This window comes from Ahaetulla prasina, chromosome 1, assembly GCF_028640845.1.
Source record: "Ahaetulla prasina isolate Xishuangbanna chromosome 1, ASM2864084v1, whole genome shotgun sequence".
Taxonomy (NCBI): Eukaryota; Metazoa; Chordata; class Lepidosauria; order Squamata; family Colubridae; genus Ahaetulla; species Ahaetulla prasina.
The window spans coordinates 4,330,776-4,348,039 of record NC_080539.1 but is presented as its reverse complement, the minus strand read 5'-3'; the positions used below and the strand labels follow the sequence as shown (position 1 = coordinate 4,348,039).

General features: G+C 45.8%; 1 protein-coding gene across 4 annotated transcripts in view; it reads right to left on the bottom strand.

Annotated features, from left to right (window-relative positions):
- Positions 1-1,738: 1,738 nt before the first annotated feature.
- The window catches only part of P2RX5 (purinergic receptor P2X 5), a 93,004-nt gene continuing 77,478 nt past the window's right edge, over positions 1,739-17,264 (bottom strand). For 3 of the 4 annotated variants that reach the window (XM_058164026.1, XM_058164027.1, XM_058164024.1), the window contains 6 exons: positions 16,631-16,769; positions 13,467-13,603; positions 11,088-11,181; positions 8,892-8,957; positions 7,848-7,930; positions 1,739-4,977 (listed from right to left, as the gene is read on the bottom strand). In XM_058164026.1, the coding sequence (XP_058020009.1) occupies positions 4,863-4,977; positions 7,848-7,930; positions 8,892-8,957; positions 11,088-11,181; positions 13,467-13,603; positions 16,631-16,769 (634 nt within the window). In that variant the 3' untranslated portion in view covers positions 1,739-4,862. The remainder of the gene's footprint in view (positions 4,978-7,847; positions 7,931-8,891; positions 8,958-11,087; positions 11,182-13,466; positions 13,604-16,630; positions 16,770-17,264) is intronic. The other variant, XM_058164025.1, reaches the window with a different exon arrangement.

The following is a 17,264-nucleotide window of genomic DNA, read 5'->3' as shown; positions in this document are numbered from 1 at the left end:
TCCCACAATTTGACCAGTGTACAATACAATCACTTATCCAACAATCGATCCTATACTCAAATTATACTCAATCAGGGCTGCTCGACCGCCACTCCCTCCCTTAATCCTTTCTACCCTTCTCATCCTTCTTCGACTTTCCCCACCATCCTTCTCCTCGCTTTCCTACTTCCCCTCCTCTTTCCCACTTCTCACTACCATCCTTTCTAACCCTCTTATCTTCTCCTCCTTCTTCTCCTCCTATCCTTTCTTCTCCCTCCCTTCTTTCCTACCTACCTACCTGCCTACCTACTTTCTTCCTTCTTTACTCCTCTTTCCTTACCCTTTCCCTTCGGGAGTGGTTACCGAGCAGTCCCGACTTTATTTTGGGAGTTTTATTTTGAAGTGGGGTGGGGTAGGGTGGGGTTTATAGCCATCTCCGTGTTCACAACCCAGCCAGAGTGGCCAAAGGTGATGGATGCTGGATCTTCACATTTGTTATCCATCACCTCAAGTTTGCTAGAGACCAGTGGTGGGTTTCAGAGCTTTTTACTACCAGTTCTGTGGCTGTGGCAGGGGAAGGATACTGTAAAGTCTCCATTCCCACCCCACTCCAGCGGAAGGATACTGCAAAATCCCCATTTCCTCCCGATCAGCTGGGACTCGGGAGGCAGAGAATAGATGGGGGCGGGGACAGTCAGAATTTCTGCTACCGGTTCTCCAGAACTGGTCAGAACCTGCGTGAAACCCACCTCTGCTAGAGGCCCAGTTTTCTCATACCTGCTCAAGGTACTGCAGGGGTCTCCAAACTTGGCAACTTGAAGACGTGTGGATTTCCAACTCCCAGAATTCCTCAGCCAGCCGTGGCTGAAGAATTCTGGGAGTTGAAGTCCACACGTCTTCAAGTTACCAAATACGGAGACCTATGAGGTAGCGCACGTAGAATTACAGCTTCTGCGGATTCAAGAATGAAATAAATCGGGGGGAAAAAATTTATTCCTCCCCATCCTTTTAACTTTCATGGCACAATTAGTTCTAAAGTTAACACCTCTGAGTATCTCCTTTCTTAAGTGAGAATCGAATTGACTTTCCAGTTGCTGGCTCTTGACAAGTCCCAGGGAACTATAAATATCAATATCAAATATCTGGTGGCTCAACAGACTAATGCAGTCTGTTATTAACAGCAGCTGCTTGCAATTACTGCAGGTTCAAGTCCCACCAGGCCCAAGGTTGACTCAGCCTTCCATCCTTTATAAGATAGGTAAAACGAGGACCCAGATTGTTGGGGGCAATAAGTTGACTTTGTATATAATATACAAATGGATGAAGACTATTGCTTAACATAGTGTAAGCCGCCCTGAGTCTTCGGAGAACGGCGGGATATAAATTCAAATTTAAAAAAAACCTCATCATTTTGGAATTTTAAGCAGGGGGTGAGGGAGAGAGTTTCTTTGCTGACTTTATTTTTGAGCCTCTCAACTGCTGTTGGGAACAAGGGGTGCAAAGGTTAAATCAAGAAGATGTAATGCAATGAGGTCCTTGGTGCTCTCTGAGCTTGGTGGTTTCCTTGCAGGCGTTTCATTACCCAACTAGGTAACATCATCAGTGTTAGAAGGGGTGGTGTGTGCAAGGAGGAGAGGTACCAGCGTGAAATCCAGGTGAAATCTATCCGGCTCGCGCGAACTAGTAGCACCAGCAGCAGGAGGCTCTGCCCATCTGCCCGGACGTCATCATGCTTGTGCGTGCTCCCATTCCTGAACCAGTAGCAAAGGTAAGTGGAGAGTACCGCTGAGAGGTATTCTCTGAGCTTGTTAGTTTCTTGCAGACATTCAGTAATAGCAAATGTGGGAATTGCTCCCCGTTAATATATAGTAACACACCCTGCCAGTACTCTGTGTGTGTGTTCGATACCTTGATTAGAGTTTTGTTCTCTGCTTGTTTGGTGTTAATCCCTGCTTAACTGGGTGTCCACAGCTAGAGAGAATATATCGCCTTTTGTTTCCGTCTTAGCTTTTGATTGTCTCCCTTGAATGGTGTGTAAATGTGCTTCATCTCTACGTGTCTATTGATAGCAGATAGCCTATTTGTCTCTTGCCAAAATTCCATCCCAGGGCAAGCTACTGTATATAAGTAGGCAGCAAATTTACCATCACATACACTGATGATGTTACCTAGTTGGGTCATGAAACGTCTGCAAGAAAACCACCAAGCTCAGAGAGTACCAAGGGCCCCACAGTTCAACTCTGAACTGCAAATATTCATATTCTCTCTCTCTCACTCCCTCACTCCTCCCTCTCTCTCTCTCTCTCTCTCACACACACACCAGTTCTCTATGTTATTGTTTTACAATCATCCTACATTATCCTGGGATCACGGGATCACCGTTTGAGACCTTCCCAGCCGCCTTCTAACAAACTCAGTGGGGGGGAAACCAGATTCCCTTAATGACCGCATGATTCACTTAACAACTGCAGTGATTTGCTTAACTCTCGTAAAATTTGGCACAGCTCCCGTTAACTGCCTCGCTTAGTAACGGGAATTTTGGCTTCTACTGGCAGAAGTTCAAGGACTATCTGTAACAGCTTAAGGTTTAAAGCTATCTTGCTACAGCGCAAGTTGTAAAATTAACTTTCCTTGTCAACTAAAACCCATTTTTAATATATTAAGGTTTATTTAATATCATTAAATATAAACGTATTTTAAAATAATTTTTACTCTTTTTTAAAAAAAAAAGATTAAAAACTAACAAGAACATATACAATTTTACTCCTTTATTATTTTTCTAAATAACTCAAGGTGGCGAACATACTAAATACTGCTTCTTCCTCCTCCTTTCCTCACAACGACAATCCTGTGAGGATATAAAGGAAAGACAGGAAAGAAAATGAGGAAAAAAGCCCAAACTGCAAAAAGAAGCTGCGGGGGAAAAAATAGAAATAGCTTCCAATTTTCTTCGCAGCAAATTATAAGTAACAAATGCAACATTATCTCTTACTCTATAGTTGTTGTTTTTTTAAAAAAACTCACTCTATGATCTATTCCTTCTCATCATCAAAATCATGTTCACTTTTTAAAACTTCCTTTTTCAATTCCACCCATATTTTTTTTTTAAAACATACAGAAATTCCTGGTAAAGCAGCCATCACGAACATGGCTTGTTCCGTAGATAATATTCTGATTTAATTCCTGCGACTTGCCACTCTGTGCACCGGTCATAAAATAAGACTTGGGTTGCGTGTAAATTCATACCATAGGCAGAAAAAAATAAAATCCAGCCTCTTTTTTTTTTTTTTTCCCTGAAGTGGGAGGTTCAAGACATGCCAATGATCAACCCATCTTCATCATGAAGTTATGTTTCCTGAGTTGGTTGGATGCTGGAGAATTATTCATGCGTGTTGCAGGAATTTATTTAGAATTCCGGCATAATCCCACAGGCTGGAGAATTGTTTATGCAATGTTGCAAGAATTTATTTCGAATTCCTGAATAATCCCACTGGCTCAACAATTTGCAGGAAGAGATTCAAAACGGATAGCAGAATGGGAAGACGACGATTAAAGTCTTACTATCATATAATTTTCAAAGAATGCTCAGAATATCATTATTCTCAGAGTCGCTTTGAAGTGCGAGACGGACGGCAAGTAAATTTGGTAATTACTGGTAGTCCTCGACTTACGGCCACAATTCAGCCCAATATTTCCGTTGTTAAGAAACATTTGTTAAGTGAGCTTTGCCCCCTTTTTTACGACCTTTCTTGCCACATTTGTTAAGTGAATCACTGCGAGTTAGTAACATGGTTGTTAAGTGAATCCGGCTTCCCCATTGACTTTGGTGGTCAGAAGGTCACAAAAGGGGATCACGTGACCTTGGTACACAGGAACGTCATCAGTATGAGTCAGTTTTGATTTTGATCACAGGATCACGGGGCTGCTGCAAAGTTGTGAAAAATGGTCATAGGTCGCTATTTTCAGTGCCATTGTAACTTTGAACGGTCACTAAACGAACTGTTGTAAGTCGAGGACCACCTGTAATAATGACTGCGGCAAAAGAAATTAAAGGTAGTATCCATAGTAATAGATGCCTTGAGGGCAATTCCAAAACATCCAAGCACCACTTGAAGGCCATCGGCATTGACAAATTCACCATCAGTCAATTGCAAAAGGCAGATTTACTCATAATAGCTGACATCCTGCAACGAGAACTTTACCACCATCAAATATCCACATCTGCCTTTTCTGGGGTCTTGGGAAGGACTCCGGTTTTTTGTTTTTTTGTTTTCCTTTTCTCGTTTAATGACCTCGTAATTTCTTTTGGGGTGGAGTCGGGGCAACTGAATGGAGCTGAGTGTTTACTGGCTGGATGCCCTTCCTGTTGTCAATACGGAATTTTGCGGCAAGATATATTCTCATTATGCCCTGAGAGAGAAATATCAGCCGCTACACCTAGGATCGAACTCGCAGCCTCCTGATTTGTGAGGCGAGAGCTCCACCTCTAGGCCACCGCCCCGTTCTTGGGAAGGACTCGATGGGTGGACAAAAATGCCAAATCCGTCTGGCTGACTGCGCGATGGACAATAATAATAATTCACTGTCCTCTCCACTCATCCGTTGACATACATTTGACAGGCTTAAGAACGGCTGTGTTAAGTTGATCCGGAAGAGAATTTATATCCACCACGCAGCTACGGTCCTTACCCAAGATTTTCTGGCATTTGGTTTGCTTTAAAAAAGTTAACATCCTGCAACGTGCGGTATCCTTGGCTTAGGATGTCGAAAACGAAGGCCGCGAACAGCTGAAGCGAATCCCTTCCTGCAACTTTCTGTGGTCCGTGGTTTCTCTTAACGACGGATGACGTTGTGAAGGGTGGTCTCCAGAGGAAGGCACAGCTTTAGGCCTCAACCGTCTGTAGCTGTTGATCCAACCGGGATAAAGAATCCTCACTTTGGTTTCCAGGCTGGTTCCCGTTGATGGTGTTTTCCGGCAAAGATTTCTTGGTGTTTGACCTACGTGAGGAAAAGAGAAGTCGGGAAAATTAGCAAATGTGGAGTCTCTAAGCTTGGTTGCTTTCTAGCAGACGTTTCATTACCCAACTAGGTAACATCATCAGGGCTGAGTGTGAGGTTCGCTGCCAGAAAACATATATATATGTTTTCTGAGGTTTTTGCGGGTGTTTGTATGTAGGTCTTTGGTTATTCGGATTTTCTCCCACATAAAATTGGAAGTGTCTTGGTGACGTTTTGACGAAATCCCATTCGTCATTTTCAGGCTAGGTGTTTACAGCTTCGAGAAATGTGTGATCGCAGCTGTTTCTTCCTTTTAACTGCTAGTGGGGGTTTGAATTGATTGGTTGGGAGCTTGGCTGTGTTCTGATTGGGTGGAGGTGTGTTCTGATTGGTTGGGGGTTTGGCTGTGCTCTGATAAGTCTGATAAGTCGGGGATAAGTCGAGGATATATATATCCTTGACTTACAACCACAAATGAACCCATTGTCAGTCCTGGAAACCATACTAGACTTTAGGGTTCCAGACGCTGCCATATTTTTCCCCTGAGGGGAAGAAGGGGGGTTGAGGGGTGTGGTAACATTCTTCAAGCGGTCAAGGTCGGATGGTGTTCACATCTCAGGAAGAGTGGCGAGAAGATATTCGAATGAACTGGGAGAACGTGGAACCATGTGACCAGCAAAGGGGTTGGGGGGTGGGACTCTTGGGGTTTGTATAACTGGGAAAAGAATCCGTAAGTTCAGTTTTGGAATTTCACTCATCGTGTGCCAGTTTCCTCATGCTAGTAAAGAACTCTGAAAGACAATGGCTTCTGAGGTTTTTTTATGCAGAACAGGTTTTTCTGGAACCTTGACATTATTCCAAAACTCTTAACTTTCTTTTGCTTAACGGTACCCTCTCCTCCGCTCAGAGGGGGCCCGTTAGGGGGGGTGCTGGGCCCCAGCCTCTGCAACCTCCACAGCGGTGCAAAGACCCAGCGAAGATGGAAGGGCAGCAAGCTGAAAGCGTGGAAGTAGCACAGAGGTTGGAATCTGAGTCGAAATCACCTTCTTCCCATCGGAAGATATGACTCAAAAACCCGAAGTGGTAGACCCTGCTTGTCAGCTTGGTGCACGGCCCAAAGACTCCGATTCATGGGTAAGCTGTCGTTCGGGAGAAAATGTTTCCCCGGGGCGGAATGGAGAGCCCCCTCCCTCTTCTCAACCTCAATGGAGGACAGTAAAACCCGGAGAATCAGGAGAGTCACTGGATTGGGACCTGAGAAACCCCCTGAAATCCCAGTCCCTATTAGACCTCCCGGAAACTTTTGAGCGTTTGGAAGTGAGGCCTCGTATAAGCTCAGCTCACCCACCTCGAGAGCCTTTAGCTCAGCCTAAATTCACCTTCCCTCCCACCAGAGAGGGAGAAATTACTGAAGCTCGAAGCCGTTCCGATGAACGCAGGAGGACCTCCCTTCCCTCCTTCAGACGGCAGGGAGTTCAGGCAGCACCAGGGACTTGGGGGGAATCGCAACTCCCCCCTCCAATTGATTTTTCCCGCCAACAGAGGCCTACGCTGCCTCCTGCTGGTTCTATTCCTTCCGGTTGGGCATTTTATCCTGGACAAGGATGGATCCAATACCAATGGCAACCAGCAAGTTCAGCACCTTTCTTTCCTGGGGGCCCCAGGCCGATTTTTGCCTCGTCAGCTGAAGCATTTCAAGGACTTCCTTACCAGCTTATTAAAACCTGCTAGACAATCTGGTCTGAGACCTCAACCTGCCGCTCCCCCACCACCCTTGATAATTCAAGGTGAAACTCACTATGAAATCAAGAAAATCCTTGACTCTTGACTATACAGAGGTCAATTACAATATTTAGTCCACTGGAAGGGATATCCATTATCTGAATCTACTTGGGTCAAAAGTTGGAAAGTAAATGCGGACAATTTGATTAAACAATTTCACGACACTTTCCCTGACAAACCTAAAAAACCTCTTGGAGGGGGGAGAGGGGGGTAGAAGGGAAGTGTGGACCACCGACACTCTTCTTTATTAATTCTTTGTTTTCTTTCCTAGGATATAGCTTCTTTTGCAAGGGGGGATGCCTGTCTGGCCTGGAAACCATACTAGACTTTAGGGTTCCAGACGCTGCCACATTTTTCCCCTGAGGGGAAGAAGGGGGGGTTGAGGTGTATGGTAACATTCTTCAAGCGGTCAAGGTTGGATTGTGTTCACATCTGCAGGAGGAGTGGTGAGAAGATATTCGAATGAACTGGGAGAACGTGGGACCATGTGACCAGCAAAGGGGTTAGTGGGTGGGACTCTTGGGGTTTGTATAACTGGGAAAAGAATCCGGAAGTTTCAGTTTTGGAATTTCACTCATCGTGTGCCAGTTTCCTCATGCTAGTAAAGAACTCTGAAAGACAATGGCTTCTGAGGTTTTTTTATGCAGAACAGGTTTTTCTGGAACCTTGACACCCATATAATATATATAATCCTCGACTTACGACCACAAATGAACCCAGAACGCAAAAAGATTTGTGATAGGACTGAGGAATTTGTGTTGGGAGGAATTTGCTTTAATTTGAGTTCAACTACGCTGGGAATGAAGTAATTCTCAGCTATTCGAATAAAGTTTGTTTGTTTTTACACTGACTGAGTTTCCTACTACCTACTGGGGCCTGGGTCACAACACCTAGTAGTTGGTGGGCTACCTTATGTCCTTGCCGTGCTAAGTCAGCTGATGGTTTGATCTGGAGGACATCCATTTGGCAAAGACAGCGTTTACAAGGCCTGTCGTTAGAAAAAATCCAAGCCAAAAGATTTCTTGCAAGTTTATAAAAATAAGAAATCTCGATGAATCAAAAACGTTTTGCAGCTGCAGGCGACCTACCTCACTTCCTCGTATTTTTTCCCTCTGTAAAACTGGCTTTTTCGGAGGAGATACAGCAGTACCAAGTCGCAGAGAAACGCCCCCTGGGTGGGTTGGATGGCAGAAACAATTCCGTATGAACAGAGTGGAAAATCCACTGTGCTAAACAGTAAACTTTTTTTTTTAAAAAAAGGTTTCTTATTTGCAATTACACGCAAATATTGAGGGCTTTTTATTATCTTTTATTGTGTTATTTTGTTTTTAAAAGCCAAACGAGCAGCTTTTAAGTGATCAGATAATAAGATATATAATATCTCAATAACATGAAATATAATAAGATTTTTTTTTTAATTGCATTTATATCCCGCCCTTCTCCGAAGACTCAGGGCGGCTTACACTATGTTAGCAATAGTCTTCATCCTATTTGTATATTTATATAATGGGCCTCTGTGGCTCAGACTGGTAAGACAGTCTGTTAGTAACACAGCTGCCTGCAATTACTGCAGGTTCTAGTCCCACCAGGCCCAAGGTTGACTCAGCCTTCCATCCTTTATAAGGTAGGTAAAATGAGGACCCAGATTGTTTGCCAATTTCTGTTGGGACCAGAAGGCTCATTTTTTGCTGTCCCAGCCTCTCTAGGAGTCTCGGGAGGCCGAAAACGGCCCCCCCCCCCCCCCCGGAGGTCCTCTAGAGGCTGAAAACCCCGTTTGCCAACTTCTGGTCCCACCTAGGGAGGCCTGGAATCAGGTGAGAGAGAGAAATGGGCCTTCCCAACCACCACCCTGAGGCCCTTCAGAGGCAGGAAACAGCCTGTTTCCCTACTTCTGGTGGGCCCAGAAAGCCCGAAAATCAGCTGGCCGGCACACACAGCTGAGCTCGCGTGCTACTGATATGGCTACGGGTGCCACCTGTGGCCCATAGCGCTTAAAAGCAGTATCCTGAATAAAGGAAAGTCAGTTTCTTATAATCTTCTCCACTGTCCTCACCACTCTCCGTTGGGACTTTCTATCTGAGGCATTGCGGCCAACAAACCAAACAGGGATGCAGTGTGTTAAATTGACTTACCACTCCCATTAGCGCAAGACTGGAACCCACATTGATTACCGTTGGGATGATGCTAAATTTCCCCGCCTGAAAAAAAAACAAAAAACAAAAAAGAGTGAATTTGTGAGATGTGCACAGATTTTAAAGTTTGTACAGATAGTCCTTGACTCACAACCACCATTGGGCCCAAAAATTTCTGTTGCTAAATGAGACAGTCGCTAAGTGAGTTTTGCCTCATCTTACAACCTTTCTTGCCACGGTTGTTAAGTGGTGAATGACTGCAGTTCTTCAGCAAACAACATGGCTTCCCCATTGACTTTGCTTGTCAGGAGGTCACAAAAGGAATTGTGTGACCCCAGGACGCTCCAAACGTCATAAATATGAGTCAGTTTTGATCACGTGACCATGGGGATGCTGAAACGGTCGTAAGTGTGAAAAGCGGTCATGAGTCACTTTTTTCAGGGCCGTTGTAACTTCGAACCATCACTAAACTGCTGTAGACCAGTGTTTCTCAAATTGGGCCACTTGAATGGATGCAAACTCCCAGAATTCTCCAGAAGGATCTCTGGCTGGGGAATTCTGGGAGTTGAAGTCCACGCAGCTTAAAGTGGCCAAGGTTGAGAAACGATGGCTTAAGAGCACGGGTATCAAACTCTCTGCGTCACATTGCCATCATGTGATATATCGCAGTATTTTTCCTATTCACGGGACTGGGGTGAGCGTGGCCCGCGCATGACGTATTTGGCCTGCAGGCCGCCAGTTTGACACCCCTGGCTTTGAGCCTTAGACAGGTGCCCCAATGGGAGCCTATTATTTAGAACAGAATGGGAAGGGACCTTGGAGGTCTTATAGTCCAACCCCCTGCTCAAGCAGGACCATCACAAGACCCTCATCTAATGTGATCTTCACCTAACGTGACCTCCCCACACTGACCATACAAACCCCTTATACAGTAATGGCCAAAATTTTGGAAACCTTCTGGGAAAAGTGTATTTTCTAAAACTAGTTAATAACATCACTTTTTTTTTTTGGAGTAGTACCATAAAATTACATATCAACAGGAAGATAATTTAATCAAGAATGTAATGCAATAACTTTTAGGAAGGATTTGCTATTAGAATAGCAGTTACAGGATAAAGAAGGAACACACGGAGAAAAAGCGACATACACAAAAATGATCCCCATAGAAAAAACGAGACATACAAAAATGATCCCCCGTGTCAGTTAATCCTTCCTTGAGTAACCTTTAGCATGAATGACGGCCTTACAACGTCTTCCCATGGAGTGAATGAAGTCTTTGAGTTCCACAGCTGTTATCATGTGAAACCAAGATTGTAGGATGGCTTCTATTAACTGGGTTTTATTGCTGGGTCGCTTCTGACTAACCAGTTTCTTCAGTCGGCTCCCTAGATTTTCAATTGGGTGAAGGTCTGGGCTATTCCCAGGCCATTCCTGCAGTGGAATAGGATTCTCTTGAAACTCCAAAAAAAATTTGATGTTATTATAGCCATCAAATCTCAAAAATACACTTTTCCCAAAAGGTTTCCACAATTTTGGCCACGACTTTAAGCACAACACCGACATTGAGATCAGTGGTGAAATTCAATTTTTTTTACTACTGGTTCTGTGGGCGTGGCTTGGTGGGCGTGGCAGGGGAAGAATACTGCAAAATCCCCATTCCCACCCCACTCCTAGGGGAAGGATACTGCAAAATCCCCATTACATCCCCACTCCTGGGGGAAGGCTATTGCAAAATCCCCATTCCCACCCCACTCCTAGGGGAAGGATACTGCAAAATCCCCATTACATCCCCACTCCTGGGGGAAAGATATTGCAAAATCTCCATTCCCACCCCACTCTGGGGCCAGCCAGAGGTGGTATTTGCTGGTTCTCCGAACTACTAAAAATTTCCGCTACCGGTTCTCCAGAACCTGTCAGAACCTGCTGGATTTCACCACCGATTGACATCCCCTGAATTCTGCTGCTGATGTTATCTAGCCTGGTAACAAAATGTTCAAAACTAAACCGAAATGGTGTAGAGTTTGGGCAGGGGGTCAGACTAGAAGACCTCCAAGGTCCCTTCCAACTCTGTTGCTGTTGTTGTTGTTATTATTATTAAACCCACAAGCTCGGAGAATAAACCTCCACCTTCATCCCATATCCAAACTACAGATATTCGCCACCATCGGAAATCTGTGGTTTTTTCCCTCCAGTCACCTTGCCGTTCACCATGATATCAAAACGGATCCCGTAAGCTTTGATCAACGTTCGGAAATCAACATCAGCCGCGCTCCGGTAATACTTGGCAAATCTGAAAAGAAAATAAATCATAAAATGTCATACGATTTATTTTTCTGAGCAAAAAAAATATCTTTTTTTTCCCCCTTTGACTTCGTTACTGGTTGAATCCTGACAGACTTACTGTCTTATTACAGGCAGTCCTTGACTCATTTAGTGACCGTTTGGATTTACAATGGCACTGAAAAAAGTGATTTATGACCGTTGCAGTGGCATGCGGTGGCTCAGTGGCTAAGACGGTGAGCTTGTCGATCGAAAGGTCGGCAGTTCAGCAGTTTGAATCCTTGGCGCTGCCGCGTAACAGGGTGAGCTCCCGTGACTTGTCCCAGCTTCTGCCAACCTAGCAGTTCGAAAGCACGTAAAAAATGCAAGTAGAAAAATAGGGACCACCTTTGGTGGGAAGGGAACAGCGTTCCGTGCGCCTTTGGCGTTGAGTCATGCCGGCCACATGACCACGGAGACGTCTTCGGACAGCGCTGGCTCTTCGGCTTTGAAACGGAGATGAGCACCGCCCTCTAGAGTCGGGAACGACTAGCACGTATGTGTGAGGGGGAACCTTTACCTTTACCTATGACCGTTGCAACATCCTCACATGATCCAAATTCAGACGCTTGGAAATTTGGCATGTTTTTATGACGTCCCGGGGTCATGTGATCGCTTTTTTGTGACCTACTGATGAGCAAAATCAATGGGGAAGCCAGATCTGCTTAACGACCGCGTTACTAACTCCACAACTGCAGTGATTAGCTTAACAATTGTGGCAAGAAAGGTGTAAAATGGGGCAAAACTCAACTCACTTAGCAACAGAAAGTTTGAGCTCAGTGGGGGCCATAAGTTGAGGATTACCCCCTATAATGAAAGTCATTAATTTTATTATCTATCATCTCTGTTACAAGAATGTTCCCAGACATTCTGCCGGCTCCTGGGAACGACCAAATAAGGCTTCATGCCTGTGATGTGGTAGTGGTGTGGTCTGTCGGCCGCCGGCCCCTCCAGCAATCGAATCAGAGGAGGAGGAGGAGGAGCTGTGGGACTCAGGGTCAGCATCAAGAGAACCTGAGAGCTCCGAGGAGGAAGGGGGAATGGAGCTGGCAGAGAGAGAGAGAGAGAGAGAGAGAGAGAGAGAGGTGGAGCCTGGGCCATCCGTCAGCCCTCAGATGGAGAGTCAACAGCCCCCAGGTCTGGAGGTGACTGACGAGGAAGAGGAGGAAAAGCTGGGTCCAGTTCCTAATGCACGGATGCACAGAAAGCAGAGGAGAGGAGAGCTGTGGAAATCTATGGGCCGGTCCTTGGGACAGAAGAGCCACCGCTGCTAGCGAAGCCCCACCCCTAGCTCTGGGGATAAAAGGCAGGGGGCGGAGATGAATAGATGTGGCAAACAACTATTCATCTTCTGACCTGACAGACTTGTTAGCCTGCGGTGAGAAAGAAACTTTTCGCCAGGGCTGCCGGCGCTCCTAATAAAGGAATTCTTTGAGTTCACTTCAGAGGGTTTGTCATGTTTGGGCAGCTGGGTCAGAACAGATAGCTGAAGCTTATGCCTCTTGTTGACCTAGGCTTCTCAAGAGCATGAAGCAAACTCCTTGTCTCAACAAAAACCTCTTTTTATTAAGTTACTGTGAATTCCTCTCATTCACATCCAGCAAAGTCTTTCAAGGGAGAATTTACAGTCACAGGCCTCATCTTGCTTGGAGAGCTGCTAGGCCGATATCTTCAAAACTTGGGAAGGAGCCTCGGAGAGTCATGAACCAATTAAGCAAACTCCTGCAAACTCCACTCCCCTTTCGCTCTTCTTTTATTCCCTCTGGGAGGGGCCCTGCATCATCCACCTGTGGCCTTACTCCCGAGTCGACCCTTGTTCTTTAACTGTTCCCTTCGTTTGGCAACTCTCCGCATGCGCACACTGGGAACAGGCTCCAGCTGTTCGTCTGCCTCACTGATGTCTGACTCCAAAGGCAGCTGATAACTGGCATATGGCCCTGGCCCTCTCTCTGCCTCCGACGCAGAGCCCTCATCAGAACCTTCCCCAGACTCCAGGACTGGGCCAGGTTCATCCCCAACCTCCTCACTGTCCGAATCTTCTGCCAGCTCTGCTGGCCGCTGGCGGGCCATAACATTTGCAGCCATGCAAGGATTCCAAGCTAGGCCCTCACTTGACTCTTCCTTCCTTCCTTCCAGCCTGGCTGACCTGATCAATTAAATCCCGTCAGATTTGGCCACTGAAGCCATTTCGGAAAGACCAAACTGCCGAAGTTGCGGACTGAGGATGCTTCGGCCAAACGCCTCTTTCTCCTTTACCTGAAGTTGTATCCAGAGGAGACCGACTTCTCCGCAAATTGGTTATCTAGGCGAGTGAAAGAATAGCAAGGGTTGCATTCCGACGGCTTTTTATCCAAGTTGCAGTCCCATTCAATCTGGATGCCAATCACACCGCCCTGGATTAAAAACAAAACAAAACAGAGAACGGTTTTCTTCAGTTTTGGCAGGAGATCAAGAAACGGTTTTCCCTCAAAAACTTTGGGAGATCGACCAGATTTGGCATGCTGGCTCCACGGCCTGTTCTAAATGAAGGTGGGCCTTGACTTGCAACTGGTTGCCTAACAATTCAAAGTTACAATGGATCCTCTCCCCAATAGGTGTTTACGACCTAGTTCCGATGGCCATTCATCCCCTCATGGCCACATAGCAGGGGTGAAATGCTCCTGGTTCGGACTGGATCGCCCGATCCGGTAGCGATGGCGGCGGGTGGTTCAGAGAACTGGTAGTAAAAATCCCTCCCTCCCCACCCCCATTCCCACCCGATGCTCGGTCACCCGCTTCCCCGCTTGCCGCTTTTTAAAACAGGGGTCTCCAACCTTGGTCCCTTTAAGACTTGTGGACTTCAATTCCCAGAGTCTGGGAATTGAAGTTCACAAGTCTTAAAGGGACCAAAGTTGGAGACCCCTGTTTTAAAAAATACTTTAAAAGGTAAAAAAAAAAAAGGCTCTGACGATCCCAGCTGAGCGGCGCGATCGTTAGAGCCTTCTTTTTTTTACTTTTTTTTTTCATAAAAAAGTTTTATTTTTACAATCATATCAAATAGCTCATCCAATGTACAGTTATATACAATTAGTCGGGCTTGCCCAGTCACCACCCCCCTTTTTAACACTCTTCCCTCTTCTACCTTCTTTTACTTTCCAGACCTTCCTCTCCTTCTCTTATCTACATCCTCTCCTCCTTCCACCCTACACTCCTTCTCCCTCTTCTACCCCTCTTCCTTCCTCTTCTCCTCTTTCCTACCTCCTACTCTCTCCTCTTTTCTCCCTCCCCACCGTTCTAAAATGGTAACTGGGCAGACCCGACCCTACATTAATTATATTTATACATCTTCAATAATCCCTGTACATTAACCATCATTCCATCCTCTACCCTCAACCCTCCAATTCCCCTTCCCCTTACCCCCACCCCGACTTCCCAGAACAAAATGCAGGGTATCAAAACTAACAATCATAATCCAAAATAATTCCTAAATTATAATCTCTAGTCACTCCACACATAATCACACTCTCAATTCCCCTCTCCTTCAAAAATATATCTAATACAAAATATTTCCTAAATTTACTCATATGCTATTCGATATTTTTTTATCTGATACTTATTTTGAATATAATCAATCCACATTTTCCATTCTAAAATATATTTTTCTTGTGTATAGTCTTTCAAGTAAGCAGAGATTTTTGCCATTTCTGCCAGATTTGATACTTTGAGTGTCCATTCTTCAATTGTAGGTAATTCTTCTTTCTTCCAATATTGAGCAATCAAAAGTCTTGCGGCTGTTATTAAGTTCAAAATCAATTTAGTCTCTATAGCTGTACAATCCATAATTATTCCTAGTAGAAAGAACTGCGGAGTAAACTTAATCTTCTTTTTCAAAATATTCTGCATGATCCATTCGGCCGAATAGGTTGTTAAAAAAATGCTTTTAAAAGTAAAAAAAAAATCGCGCGCCACAGCTGGTCACACACACACACACCCGCGCTGTTCTACTTATCCCATGCCTCCTTTTGGCATCGTGCACATTTGGTGCATGGTGCGCACTGCGCATGTGTGTGCGCTTGCGCATCCAGCGAACTGGTAGTAAACCGGTTCAGATTTCACCACTGCCACATAGCCACATTTGGGGCACATTTTTTTATTTATTTATTTACATTTATATCCCGTTCTTCTCCGAAGACTCAGGGCGGCTTACAGTGTGTAAGGCAGTGGTTCCCAACCAGTGTGCCGCGGCACTAAGGGGTGCCGTGAGATCTTTTGAGGGTGCCGGGAACTTTTGAGCTACGGAGATTTTAAATATCTATTTCCTTATAAGGGTGCCGGAAACTTTTGAAAGGCTTTCCAAGGGTGCCTCAAACAAGAAAAGGTTGTGCCTCAAACAAGAAAAGGTTGGGAACCACTGGTGTAAGGCAATAGTCTCAATCTATTTATAGATTTACAAAGTCAACTTATTGCCCCCCCAACAATCTGGGTCCTCATTTTACCTACCTTATAAAGGATGGAAGGCTGAGTCAACCTTGGGCCTGGTGGGATTCGAGCCTGCAGTAATTGCAGGCTGCTGTGTTTTAATAACAGGCTCTCTTACAGCCTGAGCCACCACGGCCCCTTTATGGCTATTCACAGCGTTCTGTGGACATGTAAATGTGATTTATATCACATTTAGGCATGAAAACCAGTTGAGTGACTTTGGGCCAATCACCAGGAGACGGTGAGTTCTACTCCCACCTTGGCATGAAAGCTGGCTTTGAGGCAATCACCAGGAGACGGTGAGTTCTAGTTCCAATTTAGGCATGAAAGCCGGCTGGGTGACTTTGGGCCAATCACCAGGAGACAGTGAGTTCTAGTTCCAATTTAGGCATGAAAGCCAGCTGGGTAACTTTGGGCCAATCACCAGGAGATGGTGAGTTCTAGTTCCAATTTAGGCATGAAAGCCGGCTGGGTGACTTTGGCCCAATCACCAGGAGACGGTGAGTTCTAGTTCCAATTTAGGCATGAAAGCCGGCTGGGTGACTTTGGGCCAATCACCAGGAGACGGTGAGTTCTAGTTCCAATTTAGGCATGAAAGCTGGCTGGGTGACTTTGGGCCAATCAGCAGGAGACAGTGAGTTCTAGTTCTAATTTAGGCATGAAAGCCAGCTCAGTGAGTTTTTAGCCAATCACCAGGAGACAGTGAGTTCTAGTTCCAATTTAGGCATGAAAGCCATCAGAGTGACCTTGGGCCAATCACCAGGAGACCGTGAGTTCTAGTTCCAATTTAGGCATGAAAGCCGGCTGGGTGACTTTGGGCCAATCACCAGGAGACCGTGAGTTCTAGTTCCAATTTAGGCATGAAAGCCGGCTGGGTGACTTCAAGCCAATCATCAGGAGAACATCGCTTTATGACAGACCACCAGTTAAAAGGAAGGAGCAGACCCTGGTTTGTCCCATACCTCTGATGCCATCTCATGGAAGTTGCTCCCAGCCCAGTTGACCAGCTTCCCCAGTGAGAAGATGGGGCAGTACGGCTGATCTGGTCCGTAGCGACAATTTTTCAAATAAGCATCATTTTTGGTGTCGAGGACGTTGGTTCTACATCCGAAAGACAGGGAAGTGAGAAGGGCAGTCAAAAATCCGCAACGCAGGCTGTTGGGTAGGCTCATCCTCACTTAATGACCATTCATTTAGTGACTTCGTTTGAAAATATGTGTTGTGTCTTGCCCGCCCTCAGAGCAGCCGGGGCCTTCTTACCTGCTCCCGAACACTGAGGAATGTATGCCTCCCGGCCCCAGTCCTGGCTCCATGCCCAGACAAGCTGAAGAGGAGGGGGCACCTCCCGGTCCCAGCCCTGGCTCCATGCCCAAGCAGGCTGCAGAGGAGGGAGCATCCCCCGGCCCCAGCCCTGGCTCCATGCCCAGGCAAACGGAGCAGCTAGACCCCTCCCCCTCCTCCACAGCATGTGAGCCTGAGGAAAGTTTATTTCCAACAGCTGCTGATTGGAGTAACCCTCGCATCAGAAGACTGGATAGGCGGAGGCAACAGAAGGAAGGGATGGGCAGGCCTTAATGAGTGCTGAGTCATGGAGTC